Genomic DNA, 11,992 nt, shown 5'->3' with positions numbered 1-11,992 from the left:
ATTTAGAGCAAAATGTATGATTTTATACATATATTAGCATAATTAATTATTATGACGAAAATTTCCATTTCTTTATGTATAGCTTGGTAGATTACGCCACAGGTAATGCACATGCCAAATTTCATGGCGATTGCGCGATCGACGGCCAAGATCTCAGGGGGGGGGGGGGGTTTAATCAACCCCTCCCCGGCCACAGAACACCCAAAAAAGCCCGGCCTGGTTAGGGTTAAAGCAACACAATGTCATATTTGTGGATCAGCTAAGACTCTGAACCAATTTAAGTGATTATGAAGAGTACCTAAATAAATAACCTGCACAACCACTATCTTGTTGTGATGATACGTAAGTTTTATTTTACAAATTGCACTAGAATGCTACACAACTTTAAATGATATATGGCATGGAAATGGATACATGTACATCAGCTATTCATGATTAAAATATAAAGCCTATACAAAATTATCAAAATAAATATGCAGCCCATTATTAACATTCACGAAGAACTGTATTTCATTCAATCCAGTTGTTGAAAGGCTTCAGCTTTGTCAAAGGGGCATTCCTGGCAATTTTCATAATTTCACATCCCGGAGTACATAAATCAACAGTGCTAAGTATAGATTTGTGGAACTTATTGTGGTCCTTGAGTTGTGAAATCAATACTCTGAAAACCCAAAACAAATTACACTGAACAAAGATGAGGACATAGGAGCCTCACATATTTGAGAAATGTAGCAGTGTAATTCCATTACAATACCACATGCTTAAACAGTTCACCTGTGTAGAATTTAATACATGTACCTTCTTCTTTTGTTCTGCTTCCTTGAGCCCCAACTTGTGCATTCTTGTTGTGAGGCTGTCATGTTATCATCCTTGTTCATTGTGATTTGTTATAATTTTTGAAAAAAACTCATATTCCTTATCCCAATCACTACACATTCTGAAACTCTACACCCAGTGTAACAAATTTACACTTGTTCATATGTAAAAGTCTGAAAATCATCTGGAGGTCTCCCTTGACAAGATCGAACAGTTTCAGAATTCACAAATGAATCAACAACAGTAATGGGATACCTCCCACATGACTCAATTAGAAAAGTGTTGGGAGTGAGTGTAAACAGCAGTGTACTTTTCCGTTGGTGTTTTATGCAGTAGCAATTATCACTACAGTTAAACAAGTTTCAACCTGCATCAATGTGCAAAATGAATGTGTGCATCTTAATTTGAAGATGTAATTGGTACAGGGTTGCCAACCACACAACCTTTCTATCTGAGAAATGGGGATGATTCGGTGAATAAGTAGGAAAGCAAGCGCAAGAGCATGTGCAATAAAATTATCAAGGAAAAAAAATCTGTAAAAAAAAAATCCTATACAAACAAGATCTGGGAATGGTCAAAATTCAGATTCTTTATTTTTTCATTCCTCCGAATTCAGAACTGTTGGGTGGTCTGGGTTTGCAATTACTGTTCATATATTACTGATTAATCTTATGATCGATAAAGCTTACCATGCCGTTATTCCCCATACATCTAATAAGGATCATCTCAAGAATGCATGATAAAATTAAGATCATGGCATTTGTTAAAGTTGGCATGAAATCATTCTTCAAAATGAGCACTGAAGATGACAGAATTCCTTCAACTTCCTTCTAGCCACTCTAGAGTGTCTATAATGGCCACTGAACATAACTATACATCATCAAGAAACAAAATAGTTTCCATTTACATGCTGTTATTGTCAGACCTTGAACTGAACTTGTAAGAAGTCCACAGAGCAATTCATTACAAACTACAAAGACTTTAATTCTCTTTAAATCAAGCCCCCAACCCCTTGGAAATTACATGGTTATGTCTATATTCGTGACCAGTTTCTATTGTCTCCATGAAAGGTTGTAGACCCTATAGCCTTGAAGAGTGTAAAGTAGGGTGATGATGACAGAAAATATGAATGTGAAGGTTTATTCTAAGAGTACAAGATATGGCATCATTACTACTCCAAACTAAAATGTCAATCTCTCCTTTAACATGTTGCTATAGTGTTTTGAATTATCCAATTGTGCTTGAATGCCCAACATCCTATCTGCTTACGTGTGTATAAAATTCAAAGCCCATTTTAATGCAACCATGATCATCTGATGGCAAGCTTTTACACTGTTCTTGTGGCAGATTTATCTGGAAAAAGTTGAACACATCATACGTCACTACAGAGTTTGAGTTTGATGAATTTGAAAATCAAGAAATCATTGTTAGCTACTTTATGAAGCTTGCATGGTACAGGGCCATATTTACATATGTTCATTGATATGTTTATATGAATATTCAGACAGATAGCAAGATAACATATCAGATATTTTTTTTTTTTTTTCATTTTCTTAACATTGATATTTCCGATCAGAGATTATTCATGGAAGACAAATCATTTCTTTGTTTTGTGTACGGAGAGTACATGTGACTAATGATTTCTATAGTGTTTAATGGAAAGTAAATTAAATCATTCTGTAAAACTTTTATTGCCTGTCTTTAAGGCTGGTAGATACGAATTGAGTAGCAACAAATTCATCAAATTATACAGATGAGACATTTGTGTTTCTTATGCTAATCATTGTGGCTGACTCATCTTTTCTTTTGTGGGGACTGATGTATTCTTTGAAGGGGTATCTTACACAAAATTTGAAAAGTCTCAAAAAATTGTGTAAAAAGAGTTTGAAAGTTGACAGACAGAAATACAGATGATATAACCGAAGAACTGATTAACAATGAACAAACCTCTCTCAGACATGTGGTAAAGCAGAATGTTAGGCTATGAATTCCTAGTGGTATTATAGATTTCTGCGAAAAAGTGGTAGATACAATGTTTATCAAAAATAAAGAGGTATTATTAAACAATGACTGGAGCAAGTTCTGTATTCACAATTTTCATATGGTGTCTTCACTGTTCCAAAATATGTACAAGTGTGGCTGAGAGATCTGAACCTGCACTTTATTTCTGCATACATACAACAGGAACAAGAAATATGATAAAATCCAGTATTTTCCTCACTGCCCTGAGCCACTCAGCGTTCTCATGAAACTGTTGTAGGCGGAGTCGAGGTCGTAGAGGAGCTGTCTGATTTGCTCTTCCGAAAGTTCGTCTGCTGCCCTCATGGCACTCATCGTCTTCAACCTGCATCATCACATTGATTCAAATAAGTTAGGACAATTGCAAGGCTTCTGTTGACAAGGAATTTGTATTTTTACAGTATTCAAAGGAAAAAAACAAGATTTTATATAATTGAATTAAAAAAGAAATCTTCAACAAATCAAGGCCCTGGTAAAAAATTGAAAGATAATCAAACAAAATGACACACAAATACACGCATTTACCGTTGGATTTTGTGTAAAAGAAATCTTTAAATACATGTACTCTATGCAAGCTGTTACACAGTTAACCTTGCCTATGTCGAATCTATTTGGACTGAAGAAATAGCTTCCACTTTTATAGAGAAAATTTGACGTATGAAGGATAAGTATGAATAGGGGTGAATATAAAGAGATGAGGACTTCAAAAGACAAAAGACTTAGGCAATTATTCAACTTTGATAGGGGTCAACTTAAGCAAGGTTGACTTTCGGGTCAAACATTGGGAGAAATCTATGAATAATTCTTGCAGGTCAATCCTTTCATTTACATCAAATGGGACAACATGATCTTTGTTATAGTTAGCCATATAACTCAGATGTTTCTTCAACTACTTGTACACCTGGCTGTTTTCATTCCACATCCCCTTCTTCCAATGGTAAAGTGTCCTCCCAAGGGCCAAGCATTGTATACCAGGAGAAAAGGTGTGGGTGGGTGTGTAGGACTAGGATGTCAGAATACTAAATGATATTATCAAATGGTCTACACACCACACATACTAGTAGAGGTCATAACACGATCATGTGACTAACACAACAAGGATAAAAACTTGTTACATTGCCACCGGTAACATCACATCAGGTAAAATATTATAATTTTGACTGGCTGCCAAACAGGGCTCGAATGACATGTTGTGCATTTATGTCGACCATAAAGAGATGGCACAGTATTGGTGGAGATGAGAATTGGGCTTTTAACTTTTTGCGAGATACCAAGAAAACACTTATGAAATAGTACAGAGCATACCATTTTAACAGGAATTCAAAGTTTATTTGATGAAAATCGGTTTTGGAATGACTGAAACATCCAAAAACAAAATAAAACAAAGCAATCGTAATAAAAGGTGCGTTCCACACTTTATTAGAATCGCTCTGTTTTGGATATCTCAGCCACTTCAAAACCAATAAATCAACGTTGAATTCCTCATGGAAGTACATGCTCTTTCATATTTGATAAGAGGTTTCTCATTATCTCACCAAAAAATGTTAGAAACCTAAATTTAGGTCTCAACCAAAACTATACAATCCATGCATTGTCTACCATCGTAATACAACACTTGACAGTTCCTTGGGAGTTATCCTACCCCCTTGCAAAGATATTTTCCCTTAATACTGTGCACTTCAGAGAAAATATAATCTCTTGGGGAAAATATAACTCCTGCTGGGATTTCAAACGTTACATTCCATCTCTGAAAAGCCAATATCTGCACAATATCTCATTGTCATCACATACCAGTTGTTGATCTTGTCCTTCCCGTCGTATTCGGCGGGCAGCGACCCCATCCTGCTCATCGTCTCCATGAGTTCCCTGACCTCTGGTTCGACCTCGTCCACCGCCTTCATGTCCAGACGCAGCTTGTCCATCACCGTGATGAACAACTGAAATGGGAGGGACACGTCCACTCATTACACATTTGTTGTCATCAACAGTGATACAGTGTATTCTCGTCGTAAAGAGGTCGAATATGACAAAAAGCTCTTATATGCAGGTGATTTTGCAAACGTGCCTCACCTCTTTATATTTCTTTGGTTGTTTTTACCCTTTTTCATCCATGTTATCATGAAGTTCCCCTGAATCTGTCATCAACACTGATACATGTACTACTCATCACCACACTAAACACACCTGAATCCAAAGATGATATTAGCAAACTATAGTAAACCTCCATATTTTCACATGATTAATTTTTTGCGCTGAGTGGCTCAAAAATATATTTGCGGGTTCTTGAATTCGCGCTGCACAATTGTCAACCCATTCAAAATGTGCAGAGAAAATTGTGAAGATATTTTCACAGGTTTTAGAATTCGCGCTAGCCAAAAGAAGCATGAAATGTGGGAAATTAGAGTACCGCAAAAATTTGTACTTTTACAGTAGATTTTCAGTTGAAATTTTGCATGATTTTCATGACTGCTAGAATCAGAAAATTGAATTCATATTTAGCTATTGCAGGAACTCAATTGTAATCACATTTGGCAGCTAACTTGCATAATGTGACCAATAACAATAATGATATTAATGACAGTTTTTGCTTTTGTTAAAACTATCATCATTTCTATTCTTCACATTAGTTCATGCAACATATTGTCATTGCTGTACCTCATTTCATCATCACGATCATCACAGGTGCTTGCATTGTAGTACAAAATATCTCCCAATGCACTCTACAAATGAAGGCCTACGCAGAAAAACAAAAATCTAGATTTATCTAGATTTTATATACACTTTGATATGTTCGATAACTTTCATTTGTTGGTGGACTCTTACTTTCATTTTGTTGCCTCTTCTTGGTACACCAGGTTAGGGCTCGCTGCCTGCTCAGACCCCCCCCCCCCCCCCCCCCCACTCTTGCTGTTGCTATTTCACTCTTTTCCTTTCTTTATCCCTCTGTTGTTCCTCATCTTGTTTGATGCTGCCTCCCTATTCTTCCTTATCCTTCAAAGGTTGCCCCCATGGTCCTCAGGATCATTACTGACCCTCCACTGTCATTTGTCTGTCTACCCTCCTTTAATCCCCCTCCCTTTACCTGTTGGGTTCCTTGCCCATGACCTCCAACCCTCCCCTTTTGTTTTCTTTGTTCTGTGTCCGTAGCCCTCCCCTGACTGTTCTTGTTGTGTGAAGTCCTTACATGTGATTGCTGTCCTTGCCTGCTTGTCATTTTGCCTCTGATGAAGATTCTGCTAGCATCGAAAGCTCAGGCCCCTTTTGACTCCATTTTACTCCATTGGCTCGCCACTATTGGATAAGCAGTTTTCAGCACCTTTTTTTGCTACAAAAATCTTGATAACATGAAAACAGTTTTCAATTGTTGAAAACTGTACATTCTGATGTACGAACACAAAGACATTACATGCTGGTTCGACTTACTGAAACAATCTGTGCTATGCATTCACTTGTGTTCCCGTCATCCTTCTTGATTGTGATTGGTCGGTCATCCTGTATTCTTTCTATTGCTGCTGGGCAGTTCATCTATGAGCACAAGGAGAATTCAGAAATAATGTACTATACAAGTCAAAAAGCAAATGACATGATAAAGACATTTATCAAAGCCTTTTGATGGTAGGTCTCCTACAGTGTACTGTTCAGGCATCATCAGTTCAAGGGGATGGCTACATGTAGTAACTGATCAGTGGGAATCAGTGGGAACGCTGGGGTATGATTGTTCCAATCCTTGTGGGATTCATTTAAGAGTACATTATATGTCTATTGTTGTGTGATGGGGTGATCGTTAATGATCGCCCCGTCACTGTATACAGGCATGCTAACCTGGAAACATTAAACTGCACATAACTTGAATATGAGATCATTCTGAAGCAAATAATTTTCACACAACGATAGATATACATTAAATGTACTCTTAAATGAATCCCACAAGGATTGGAACAATCATCCCTAAGCGTTCCCACTGATTTCCACTGATCAGATACTAGCCATCCCCTTTAAGTCTCAACTCCATGACCAGTGGAAACAGAAGCATACCCGGTACTGTATACGGCGAATATTTCGCGAGGTGTTTATTTTCACAAATTTCACGAGGCAGGTGCTATTCGTGAAATTGAAGACACACGAAAATATTGACTCTGATCCCCATGTGGATGTGACGTATGCGTGTACATTTCTCCGTTCAGTACAGGACTCCGCGATCATGAATTTAACCATTCGCAAAATCGTCGGGGAATTCCTGATTCGCAAAAATTTAGACTAGCAAAATATATGGCGTATACAGTACTAGATTTAATCCAGATTGCATAAACTGACCAACCCATGGTGCGAGGATACATCACACTGAACTTTTCAGGCTCAGGATTAAACCTGTTGAATGGTCCTCTCAGTGTTTGACTTGCTGGGTGCCATCTTGGGTATCACTTAGTAATTCAGGTACAGTCAACCTTGCCTATAAGTTGAATCTATTTGGACTGAAGAAATTAACTTCGACTTAGAGGGATTAAACTCAATAAAATATAAAGAGAAGAGGACTCAAAAAGACCTTCAACTCAGGCGATTATTTGACTTCTGTGAGGTTGACTTAAGGTTGACTGTATAAGGGAAAGCAAAATGTTATGTGCAAGATATTACTTATAGATGAAACATGATGAGGAACACACTGGGCAGCAAAATATGCAAAATGTGCCTAATGCAATGGCATGAAAAGTTTTTGGAATTGAAGTCATCCATGAATGTGGGGCCGACAACTTACCCTGTATTTCTTCATAAAGTCTTCTACTGTTGAGAATTCTCCCTTCACGTGTCTGAAGGCTGCCTTGTATTGCATGAGGAGCTTGGAACAGGACCCTGTGTATCTGCATTCAAGATAATAACACATGAAAGCAAGTATAAGAATCATGTTTCAGTACATTTTGTAGTGATGAGGGTGTAAACTGTAAAATCAGAAATATCTGCAGCATGATATCTTCACAAACTGCCACTGGCATTCTATTTATTTACATAACATTATGGTGTTGACAAGAACTTTTGCGGGCATCTTAATAACTTTGAGAATCTTGGCTCCAGCAAAATTAGAATACATGCCAAAATTTCTGGTTTTACAGTACATTGTATAATGTAGCAACTAACAAAGTACAAAAACAACAACAAAAAACACTAAAGCAAAAAAAAAACAACAACAAAATCAACGAACCAAAAAACCCCAAAAACCCCCCAAAACCCATAAAACAAAAACAAAACCCAAACAAACAAACAAGCAAACAAAAACAAAACAAAACCATCTACCACGGACCATTCTTAAATCGGCTGATGTTGTACAATCCTTCATGCAAATGTCCGCCACTGTGATTACTTCTACAATTTGCAGAGAAATTGCAAGACCGAGTGCAGAAGAAGGATTAACAGAATAATTGCAACATAATAGTAATATCAATCAGGAGTGGCTTCCTACCAAGAGTGCACATTACATCATGCAAAGATGCTCAGTATGCATTTAGCGCTAGAGAGGAAAACACTTGACACAGAGTGACTGAGGACAATGAGAACAATGAACAACTATGAACAGACCATACAAATGAAATAATTACAAACGAGAAGATAAAACATTCTACAAATCATAGATGTAGACATATCTACATGTAGGTAGGTAATCATGAGCTACAGTATACTTCAATATTTAGCAACACTTCGGTAAGGTTTGCGTTTAGAAGAACTTACTCTTTGGCTGGTACTGCATCTCTGATATAAGCCTTCTCCAGCCACTCCAAAGTATTGATGACAGCAAACAGCTCCGCCATGTTGTCATATTTCTCTCTTTCTCTCACATTTCGAAACAGCTTCACCTCCTGCCAAACAAACAATGAGATATACAATGTATAAAAAACAACAACAAAAAAAACCCCATCCATTATCTCTCTGTGATTATCTTTACAGTTTTGTTCAGTATCAAAGTCCATGTCAAAAATGCGAAAAACATACATTTATTTGTAGACTGGTGACTGAATTACAAACTTTGGGATAACATCATACAGAGGCTCTTTGTTCCAAAATATGTGTAATATTGTATGTATGAATGTATAGTTTACTCCTTTTTAAACAAATCCTTTGAAAATACTGATCATGGTGGCCGGGAAATGCTTCATTATTCACAGAACATTTCCATGCAATCACATCAACAGTTTCAGAATGATTCAATGACTAAATTTAAGAAATTCAATTCAATTAATAAATTTGTAAATACTGCTCATTGAAAGTAAAACAGATCTTGATTTACTTGATCCTTGGAAGGTCTTCAGATTACTAGACTTCAATAAATGTAGTAAAGTAGTAGTATTCAAGTAAGCACTATGTTTGCAAAAGCCATACAAGATGAAACATGAGATGAATATGACTCTCATATATTTAAGATAAGAGCTCTAAACTCTTCATAGACAAATTATTACACTCTTACCTCATACAGTTCTGGCCGATGGCTTGGGGCTGCACCTGGAAAGAAGAAAAGGGAAAATGTCTTGTAAATTTGAAGACACTTGACTGACTGAAATAATACCTTGTCATAAAATAACAGGCACAACACACACACACACACACACACACACACACAAAGTTTCTTTTATTTTATGGCAACTGAATATAAACTGAATATTACATCTAGAATTTCTTTGATTTCATCATTAATTTAAAGAAATAACAATAACAAAGTGTAAATTCATAGCCATGATATTGGCATGAACATGTGATGTAATTTACTATTTAGCATAGAATCTAGAGCCGTCAGTAGAGGAACCTTTGTACTTTCATGCATACAGAATTTGTCTGTAGACACAACTTTACATGTAATTCAAGTACATGTATAACATTTAATACAGGGGAGTGAGTGCAGATACAGGTACAGTTAGCCGTAGGCCTCGATCAGGACCGCACTCCATTATACTAATGGTGGCAGTTTTATCACAGTATATAGGCCTAATGCACTTGTCAATTGTAGTCCCGGCCCATGGGTACCCGGGGATGGCCGGGACTTGCAACCAAGTTGAGTGGGGATTTCAGCATTTTTTTCGCCCGGGTGGGTCGGGAATAGACCGGGCTTTGTAGGGGGAAATTCACTTAATTTGCCCCCGTGGGCCGGGGATGTACCGGGTGTTGTCGGGGGAAATTCAATTATTTTGCCCCGGTGGGTCGGGGAATGGGCCGTGCAGTGTTCGGGGGAGATTCACTTATTTTGCCCCGGTGGGTGGGGAATAAACCGGGGCTTGTCAGGGGAAATTCGCTCCAACCAAATGGCAGGCATTTGGGGCAGGAATTTTCGCCGGGATTGAGCCAGATTTTGCTTGAGAGTTGATTATGACTTGTACCATTTCCAGTACGGTAATGTGACCATGAATTATTTCGCTTGACTAACAATTCCCCGCTATTGAGGACTTGGTAACATTGCCCAAAAGTCGCGTAAACGCATGAATCACGTAAGAAAATAGAGCCTAGCGCGAAACATCGCGCATTTCATGAATTTTTCTGACATGGAACCTTCGATCGTATTGTCCGCGGATGTGCGCCGGATCGGCGCTTTACACGATTCCATGCGCAAAAGTTGCGTAATCGCATAAATCATGTAAGAAATTTGGTTTTGCGTGCTTGGCCGTTGAGAATTTGACCATTTTTGTTGATTTACGCAATGAAAAATCACCGATGAATTGCGCAAGAACTACGGAAAGATCACGCAAGAACTACGGAAAGATCACGCAAAAACATAGCGCCACAATCATACGTGAGTTGTTAGTGATACATTAGTGATTCATCGATCAGTATTTCGTAAGTATTACATGCGTTTATGTGCGTGTTCTGTTAGAGATACATAGGCCTACGCCAATATTTTTTTTCAGTGATTTTCAGCGATACGTAGGTGTTACAAGCGCGAAACATGCGTCATTATTTATGTCTGCTAATCGTCAGTGGAGAGTTGTTGGTGAATGCGATAGTGGCAACATTTTCGCGAACAATCGCTGATATTCCACACATATTTCGCGCATTGTTCGTGTAAGAACCATGCAAACTACGCAAAAATTACATAAAACAGCGCAATAATGCGTAAACTTTTACGCGAAGCCGAGTTTTGAGCTCCTCCAAACCCGGAATTGCGTAAAGCGCCGATCTGGCGTACATCGGCCGACAATTTACGTAATTTTTGCGTTGTTTGCATTGGTCTTACACGAAAAACGCGCGAAATATGCCTGGAATAATATATCATATAATTCATCATATGCAATTCATTGTGATGAAGCGCAGATTATGCGTGATTTTCCGTGGACCTCAGTCGTCGCGCACAACCACGAATTCGCCCTTTATGGGGCCTTTATTGCGTGCCTATGCGCTGAAAGTGCATGGTTTAGTGATTTTCGAGTGATATTTCCACAATTCATCGGTGATTTTCATCGCGTAAATCAGCGAAAATTCTCAACGGACAAGCACGCACTTCTTGCGTGATTCATGCAAACTTACGCGACTTTTGGGCAGTGTGACCGGGCCTTGAGGGTCGGGATTTGGCCGGGGATTTCTATGCAAATATACCCGGCTTGTCGGGGACTTGGCCGGGGATTTCGGCACAAATATTGCCCGGACCGTTGGGGAATTGGCCGGAGATTTCAACTTCAATTTTGCCCGGCCTGCCGGGGACTTAGCGGGGGATTTCCGTGAAAATTTTGCCCGACCGGTCGGAGACTTGGCCGGGACTTGGCCGGGTGGTGTAACATCCCAAAATTGCAAGTGTGATGCAAGTCCCGGCCATCCCCGGGTACCCAGGGGCCGGGACTACAATTGACAAGTGCATAACGTTAGAGTTAATATGGAGTAGCCTTAGCGCAGCACGGACTAGAGCCTAGACTACAGTATACCCATATAGATGAGCAGAGTTTTGTACACTAGCAAAAATTACAAGGTGTGGGACTGAACTAATGGGCCCGCACATTAACGTTACAACAGACCATCTCATTGTTACTGATATTTTAGACGAAAGAAACCAACTCACTTGAATTCTGTGTAACCGGTACTCCTGCGAACATATTTTTGCCGATTTTCTTTGGTTTGGGTGAATCAGAAACAAAACTTCCTCGAATTTGTCTGCTGGTTTGGTCTTCTGATCCTCATAAAACGTAGACCAGTT

At 38.6% G+C, this 11,992-nt stretch overlaps 1 protein-coding gene across 1 annotated transcript; it reads right to left on the bottom strand.

The window, feature by feature from the left end:
• Window positions 1-347: 347 nt before the first annotated feature.
• LOC139716106 (vacuolar protein sorting-associated protein 28 homolog) lies at window positions 348-11,992 on the bottom strand. The gene is made up of 7 exons (XM_071627662.1): window positions 11,858-11,992; window positions 9,287-9,321; window positions 8,554-8,681; window positions 7,589-7,691; window positions 6,259-6,360; window positions 4,627-4,772; window positions 348-3,160 (listed from the first exon to the last, which is right to left on the bottom strand). Exons 1-7 carry the CDS (start codon window positions 11,889-11,891, stop codon window positions 3,034-3,036), a joined length of 675 nt encoding a protein of 224 aa, XP_071483763.1. The 5' UTR covers window positions 11,892-11,992; the 3' UTR covers window positions 348-3,033.

The sequence above is a fragment of the Diadema antillarum genome, unplaced genomic scaffold (genome assembly GCF_040938485.1).
Source record: "Diadema antillarum isolate AM-2024a unplaced genomic scaffold, OU_Dant_1.0 scf00000061, whole genome shotgun sequence".
Lineage (NCBI taxonomy): Eukaryota > Metazoa > Echinodermata > Echinoidea > Diadematoida > Diadematidae > Diadema > Diadema antillarum.
The sequence above is the reverse complement of the archived record's forward strand: the minus strand, read 5'-3'. Positions and strand labels throughout refer to the sequence as shown.

Bases quoted from the DNA above. Each gene is read 5' to 3' on its own strand.
- LOC139716106 (XM_071627662.1), bottom strand. From the start codon at position 11,891: ATGTTCGCAGGAGTACCGGTTACACAGAATTCAA. The intron at 9,322-11,857 runs GTGAGTTGGTTT...TCTTCTTTCCAG, and splicing joins ACCGGTTACACAGAATTCAA to GTGCAGCCCCAAGCCATCGG. The intron at 7,692-8,553 runs GTAAGTTCTTCT...TCTTGAATGCAG, and splicing joins GATGCAGTACCAGCCAAAGA to ATACACAGGGTCCTGTTCCA.